The sequence below is a fragment of the Mandrillus leucophaeus genome, unplaced genomic scaffold (assembly GCF_000951045.1).
Source record: "Mandrillus leucophaeus isolate KB7577 unplaced genomic scaffold, Mleu.le_1.0 Scaffold341, whole genome shotgun sequence".
Classification (NCBI taxonomy): Eukaryota; Metazoa; Chordata; class Mammalia; order Primates; family Cercopithecidae; genus Mandrillus; species Mandrillus leucophaeus.
This window is the reverse complement of record NW_012103599.1, coordinates 587705-595964: the sequence shown is the minus strand read 5'-3', so window position 1 is coordinate 595964 and position 8260 is coordinate 587705. Positions and strand designations below refer to the sequence as shown.

General features: G+C 41.0%; 1 protein-coding gene across 1 annotated transcript in view; it reads right to left on the bottom strand.

Moving 5' to 3' along the window:
* INADL (InaD-like (Drosophila)) overlaps positions 1 to 8260 on the bottom strand; it is a 475627-nt gene that overhangs the window by 55272 nt on the left and 412095 nt on the right. Inside the window, 1 exon segment of the mRNA XM_011988948.1 lies at positions 4800 to 4883. Within this exon segment, the coding sequence (XP_011844338.1) occupies positions 4800 to 4883 (84 nt within the window).

Genomic DNA, 8260 nt, shown 5'->3' with positions numbered 1-8260 from the left:
AGATATTGTTACTATCACCATTCATAGAGGAGGAAACTGAGGCATATAGAGGTTTAAGGACTTGACCCAGGTTACACAGCTAGCAGGGGGAGGAGCCAAGACAGTCCTTCCACCCTCAGTTCCTATTCCATGCTGCCTCATCATTAACTCTTAGAATGGGTTACCGGAGATCCCCTGTCACAAAGAAAGTCAAATACTGACATTGGTTAGTAAATTTCATATGAGGGAGACATTGAGGAGCAGAGTAACCTTGGACTCAAAAGAAAGAAGTCAGGGGTGGTGATTCCCTCAAGGTTTCAGCTAGGAGAAGAGTTAAACGAGGGGAAGGATTAGTCCAGCCCACCAGGCAGATGGTGTTCCCCCAAGATGTCAGTTCCATTCCTTATTCTGGTCCAGGCCTGTGTGCTACTGGAAGGTCAAGCCAGCCTCTGAACCTTTGTTCCTTTATCTGTACAATGAAGCAATGGTTTAAGGCTTTTTCTTTTATTCTTTTGAGATGGGGTGTCACTCTGTCACCCAGGCCGGAGTACAGTGGCGCGATCCCGGCTCACTGCAGCCTCCGCCTTCCAGGTTCAAGCGATTCTCTTGCCTCAGTCTCCCGAGTAGCTGGGATTACAGGTGTCTGCCACCACGCCTGGCTAACTTTTATATTTTTAGTAGAGACAGGGTTTCACCATATTGGCCAGGCTGGTCTTGAACTCTTGACCTCAGGTGATCTGCCAGCCTCGGCCTCCCAAAGTGCTGGGATTACAGGTGTGAGCCACCGCACCCAGCCCCTAAGGGTTTTTTAATTCTGACATTCTAAAGACTAAGGACCAGTGGCATAAAGAATGGTTACGGGGAAAGGAGAAAGGAAGAATGAACCCTTCTTGGAGAAGGTGACTTTTGAATTGTCATTTGAAGCTGATTCTGTGAGCCAAGAAAATGTTTAAATGCCTAATTTCCAAGCTGCCGTTTATTTTCTTTTCTTTTTTTTTTTTTTTTTGAGACGGAGTCTCGCTCTGTCGCCCAGGCTTGAGTGCAGTGGCCGGATCTCAGCTCACTGCAAGCTCCGCCTCCCGGGTTTACACCATTCTCCTGCCTCAGCCTCCCGAGTGGCTGGGACTACAGATGCCTGCCACCTCGCCCGGCTAGTTTTTTTTGTATTTTTTAGTAGAGACGGGGTTTCACCGGGTTAGCCAGGATGGTCTCGATCTCCTGACCTCATGATCTGCCCGTCTCAGTCTCCCAAAGTGGTGGGATTACAGGCTTGAGCCACTGCCCCCAGCCTGCTGTTTATTTTCTAGTGTATCTTGGTGGCTTGTGTGTTCACGTAGATGAGCTACATCCAGAATAAGAGTGGTAAAGAACATGGGTTTTGGGCCAGGCACGGTGGCTCACGCCTGTAATCCCAGCACTTTGGGAGAGCGAGGCGAGTGGATCACGAGGTCAGGAGTTTAAGACCAGCCTGGTCAACATAGTGAAACCCCATCTCTACTAAAAAAACAAAAAATTAGCCAGGCGTGGTGGCAGGCACCTGTAATTCCAGCTACTTGGGAGGTTGAGGCAGGAGAATTGTTTGAACCTGGGAGGTGGAGGTTGCAGTGAGCATAGATTGTGCCGTTACACTCCAGCCTGGGCAATGGAGCAAAATTCTGTCTCAGGAAAAAAAACAGAACATGGGTTTTGGATATGGATGCACTTCGGTTTGAGTGCTGATTCCAATTTCCTGGCTATATGAAATCCTGTGTAAATTACTTAAACCAAACTTTTGCCGTGTCATCTATGAATTGGAGATAATAATATTTACTTAGTGTTGTGAAGATTAATTGAAATAAACCCTGTAAATCATTTGGCACAGGGCTTGGCACACAGTTTTGTCCAGTGTAAGTTAGAAGTTGGTATTTTACAAGGAATTGAAGTAACTTCAGTGAAGGCTGTTTTTCCTCTCAGCATGATCATTCACTGTTACTTTAGGCCAATGAACACATTTTCATTGTCTGTGAATGAAACACAAAGAGGAAAAGTGTATATCCAGGAAATGTGGTCTGAGTTGATTATTTTCCTGTATTCCAATAGATGGCACACAAGACCACTTCTGTCACTCAATAAAAAAAGAACCAGTTACCTCCCTGGATTGAAGGTGAACTTTCTAAGCCTCTAAATACCGTTCGAAAGGCCCTAACAAATATACTTTTAATGAAAAGCATTGTCATTAAGCTCTAATATTACAAAGCAATTTCTATTAAATTCCAGCAAGATGGTATCTGCTCGGATGGAAGTGATCTAAGTTCCTGGTTTCCATTTGCTCCTCTGCAAATCAGGAGATACCACTAAATGTGCAGATAATCATGACAGAAATATCACGGCGTGGCTAGAACATTGTGGGGAGATGTATTATGTAAGTGCTTTACAGAAGCACAGTATGCATTATTTAGAACATTGGCTGTAGAGGGGAGGGGTGGAAATAGCAGGGCTTCCTATTTGAGAAGAAAGGCTCCAGGAAAGTTGTCAAAGGGAGAATGCCATATCCCTTGGGTAGAATGGCCATGTGGGGAAGTGGGTGAACCCAGTTCTTGAGAAGGAAAGAAAACAAAGCTAGTGCAGCAGTTCCTCCGTATTTTATTGCATAGAGAAAAACAGGCATTAACTCTCTACTCTCTTCTGCTCCCACTTGCAGAGCAGGGAGGGTACGAGAAGGAACTGGCCTAAAAGGAGAACCAGAAAGGAGACATAGCTGATGCTCATCCTATTAATAGAATCATAAATCTTGCCATGCCAAAACATTATTCGACTCTATCTTTGGAAGCAAAACCTGGCATGTCCTAACCTTACCATGAGGATAGTATTAAAACCATGAAAGGCCAATTTGCGGAACGCGGAGGACTCTCACGAATGGAAAGGGCATTGTTTGGAAAAGTGCTGATGTAGTGTTACCCTGTTTCATGGTCTCAAAATATCCCACGAAAACAGGCCTGTCTTCTCAAGGCCTCCTGTGGGTCACAGGCTGCTGCTGCCTCATCACGCATTTGTACTCATCAGTTACAACCAGAACCAGTCCAATGTGAAGTAGAAGCTGTTTAGAAAGGAAGCATGTTCCCTGACCAAATTGAGAGCTATATTTCTTAGCTAAACACGTGTTAGACTCTCATGAACTAGACCTTGTTTGAGGAAAGAGAGGAGCCTGCATGGGCCATCTTTAATGAGAAGTATAGGCCATCCATTCAGAATAGATAATATAATGCTCCCAGTTGCCAAGAAACTGTGAACTTGATTTTTGAAAAATTCTCCCACTTAAAACAAATTTGCTTTATTCATGTTAACATTTACGGGGTGTTTGCTTGTACTTGAGTATACTTTATAGAAGAGAGCAGCTACAGAGGGTCTATCTAATATAAACATAAATAGTTTTTAAAAATCCTTATTGAAGTATAATTGATATAAAATAAACTGCCCCAATTTAAAGTGTACAATTTGATAGGTTTTGCCAGATGGATATTTATACCTGTGAACCCATCACCACATTCAAGATAATGAACATGTTAGATTTAGTTTCAAGTGACTATTATAATTTGTGGACTTACAAATCATATAAGTATCAAGGCATTGTGTATCAAGGCATATGTGCCATTTTAAATATTTAATCTATTCATCTTAAAAAGCCAATTATGACAATACCAACTGATTTAGAAATCTGGGGAGGGTAAAACAAAGAAACCCCAAACTCCTGACCACTAAAAAACCATGTTGTATGCTAAGGCAGTCAAGCCAATTCCCAGAGAGGTCTTGCTTATTTTTCTAACATCATACACTTGCACCTTAATGAATGTACTGGGAATATGTCTTAATCCAATGATGAAACACAGTAAAGGGCTGCAGAGAAATCCTGTAACTTGGGCTGAATTTAATTTGCAATCAGCCTGGCCTCTCCTTTAACCCCTTCTCGGCTATGTTTCCTGCCCTTAATTATATCTCTGGTTTCATCTTGGGAGGCAGAAATGAACCACCAAAGGGAAAAATAAAATTCTATGATGTCATTCGTAATGTGCTATATTAAAGTTGCAAAGCAAAAATGCACATGCTCACCATAAAATGCCAACTATTCAATTAAGTTCATCCAATGAAAAGAAAAATGTTGCCTAAAGGTTTCACACCATCCAGAAAGCTCTTTAGTTCCACCTACCAGAACGCCTGGCATCGCCTTCTCACTCAGCCATTCCATAGTGCAGACACTGCCTGCTTTGGTACTTTTTAAAAGGCTTTAACAACTTTGCTAAATGAGAGTCAATTTGAAAAAGTTAAGCATTTCAAATTTTAGTAAGCATCATGGGGGAAGATTTTACATTTTTTGTCAACTTGAAAACATTGCTGGCAAAACATGAACTTCCATTTGGCATAAAGATTTATCAAGGTAAAGAAAATACGATTTAGGCTGCCATGAAATCTTTAAAATATCAGGTATATATGTGTATGCATATGTGTCTATATGTATGTGTTTTTAGGAGGAATTTAGTAGGGTATAATGGAGAGGCAAAAAATTTGCCATATTAGTCTCATTTGATATTAAAATAATAGACCCATAAGTTCCATTTTTCCTTTTAGTTAAAAAAAGCTTTTCATAGACAAATGTAGATTGATAACCTGTCATGATTCTAAACCACTGTACAACGTACGTAGAAGAAAAAAAGAATATGATATGTATTTTGTTAAATGGGAGAGGAATCAGTGAAGACATAGTTGAGTAGAAAGACAACTTTATGGATCGAGATCAGGAAAAGAACCACATTTACTGATATAAAATAAAATGCAAAATCACGTACCTCTAATATCTGGTCACCAGCCCAAAGTCTTCCATCTCTGGCTGCTGCCCCTTCTTCATAGACTTCATGGATAACTATAGCATTCTATAAAAAACAAAATCTTACTCATTTTCAACAACCAGAAATGCTTCCTTAAGCAAACAACCAATAGGCCACAACCCATAATTTTCTATTTGTTAATAATGTTATATTTTATGACATAAAGATAAACAATATGCACAGTTATGATACATTCAGAGGTATAATTAAATTTTCCTAAGATTATTTCATTCCTTTAAAACTGGCTTTGCCTAATATTTCATGTTAAACTTCTTCCATGTGTTTTACTGTTAACCCTGTACACTGCTGCTGTGTATGAACTAGAGGTGAACTATGTGTCATTCTTATTTACATTTTATAGTGTATTTTGAGACACGGTTTCAGGTATTTATTGGTATTCAAGGATTTGGCATAGATGTGTGGCCTGATGAAGGGGGTTTTGCCAGGCCTTATTACTTGGGCAATGAAAGAAAAGAACTTAGTGGAATGAATGGGTCCTGGAGGAGAAGAAAACAGGAGTAGAGGAAAGAGCATTCATGGACCTAAGTGTAAAACAGCCGTGGGTTCAAATCCTGACTCTGCCTTCTTGTAATCTTGGGCAATGAATTCCTCTGAATTCAGCAATCAGAGCCATAAAATTAGGACAACCATATCTGCTGTAGGTAAGCTTCGGTTGGGAAAAGTGTTTCATAGTTAATGAATTAAAAAATAATCTGTATCTCTTCAGATTCATAACCTTAAAAATTATTTTATCATCATAAAAATGACATGTACCCACGTAGAGGATTCAAGCAATACTACTACAGGTTGTTGCAAAGCACAAAAATAGGCTGCTTCCCACCCAGATTCAGTCCCACCAATCACCACTCATAATTTCCGAGGATCTCTCTAGACAATTCACATTTATGCACCCAAATATTTATATATTTTGATGAGAGACTATTCTAAAAATGTAGGATTATCAAATTGAGTTTGTCCACACTCCTTTTCCCTCATCCCCTCCTGTTGAGCAAGTAGTCAAGCTTTGAAATTCTTCACCTTGGGGATTTTTGTGGAGCTCAAAACTGAAGCAACCAGAAGTCATTGGCTCTTTCTGTTTTTCACAGAACCGAAGAGCACTGAATGGATTATGATAGGTGTCTTGGAGGGCTGCTGAGAGAGGCGCACAGCTTTTGAGTGGAGATTAGAAACAGAGGTCTGTGGGTTCCACTGTGGGGATTTGGGTCCTGCAGTGCCCAGGGTCCTCCTATTCCTTGTCCCCAGTGCACACACACACAGGTTTTAAGATCCTGCTGGCAATGGTCAAGGGCTGACATCCTTGACACCTGTCAGAGCCTAGAGGCTGACACATATAGGACCCCGGGCATGAAAGAAGTCAAGGAGCAGGACTTCTGGACTTGAGAGATCTTATAGGCTTGGCCAAGGATAGGCTTGATGATGAGCAGGCAGTGCTGATGGCAATGACCATAGGGGTGTCATCAATGTCTGGGTGTTTGGTTGGTATCCTTTGGAGTTAATGAGCCATCAAAATGGTTGAGGTTGAATTTCACCTTAGTCCAGAAGTATGGAGCCTCAGAATTAAGTTCATATGAAGTAAAGAAATGAATATTTATTGCAAAAATGTGACAAGATAGACAAAATACATACACCCACACCAAACCTTTTTTGTTTGCTTTTTAATTAAAAAAATTTTTTTTGAGATAGCATCTCACTTTGTTGCCCAAACTAGAGTGCAGTGGCTCAATCACAGCTCACTGCAGCCTTGATCTCCTGGGCTCAGGTGATCTTCCTGCTTCAGCCTCCCAAGTAGCTGGGACTATACGTGTGCACAACCATGGCTGGCCAGTTTTTTTTTTTTTAAAGTAGAGATGGGGGTCTCACTATGTTGTCCGTGCTGGTCTCCACCTCCTGGGCTCAAGCAATCCCTCCTGCCTTGGCCTTCCAAAGTGCTGGAATTACAGGTATGAGCCGCTGTGCCCAGCCATATATATGTGTGTGTGTGTGTGTGTGTATATATGTGTGTGTGTGTGTGTGTATATGTGTATATATATATATATATTTTTTTTTTTTTAAGAGGAGTCTTACTGTGTTGCCCAGAACTCCTGGGCTCAAACGATCCTCCTGCCTCATCCTGGGAGCTGGGACTACAGGCATGTCCCATAGCACCAGGCTTACTTTCTATTAAAAACAAAATAACAACAACAGAAAAACAAAAAAAGGGTTTCTATACAAATTCCACAATAGAGAAGCAACAAAAGAAAACAAGAGGTCTATAACTAGATAATCCATCTGGATTCCAAATACTTTTACAATACTAAATACCGTACTTTCATTTTATTGTTACACAGTTCTGAAAACATTCTTTATTATAGCAATTAGAGAGGCAGCCCCCAAGAGCCAGGAAAAGTTTCTGGATCTAGGCACTTTACATTTCAGATTCCGTACCAGGAATACATTTTAGACCATTCTTTGTTTTAACTCTGACTTATGAAATTTCCAGACCCAGGGAGCGTTTACACTGCCAAGAGTTTGTATCTCTGAACTGTTTCAGGGGAATTATTTGGAGGAAACTTGCGGAGTCAGTGGCTTGTGGTGATCCAGCGATACTAATGAGATCCTACCAAAGGTCATTTGTATTAAGGTAGTACGAGGAGAAACTAATGCAGACTCCTGGTAGCACCCTGTAATGATACTAGTTTTCAAAGTCTGGTGCCCAATACCCTATTTTCACTGGATTGAGAAAGTCACACACTACACTCGGACTATGCATGGCTTTTACAGAACTTGATTTTCAGCAAAAAGTCCTTTGATCTTGGAACATTACAAAAGACAAACAGAAAATTTCTGTCCATTCATACTCAAAAGAAAGAAAAGACCCCCTTGGAGTTTGTATTCCATAAAAGTGGTCTGAATTCAAAATCCTTAGATACTTTCTGGTGCTCAATGAACTGTCCTCCATAAAGGATGCCAATGACCATAAAGGAGTAATATGTTAACAGTTTCAAATGCCGAACTCACTGCAAATGATCTATTTTTAGTCCACAAGTCTTTCTGTATTTAAAATTCTCCATTTATTTATTTATTTTTGCTTGACTGCTACTGTAATTCCTCTCAAAGTTATTAGTGAAGGCTGGGCATAGTGGCTCACGCCTATAATCCCAGCAGTTTGGGAGGTGGAGTTGGGTGGATCACTTGAGGTGGGTGGATCACCTGAGGTCAGGAGTTCGAGACCAGCCTGGCCAACATGGTGAAATCCCGTGTTTACTAAAAATACAAAAATTTTCCGGGCATTGTGGCACATTCCTGTAATCCCAGTTACTCGGGAGTATGACAGGAGAATCACTTGAACCCGGGAGGCCGAGGCTGCAGTGAGCTGAGATCATACCATATTCCAGCCTGGGCAAGACAGAGTGAGGCTCCGC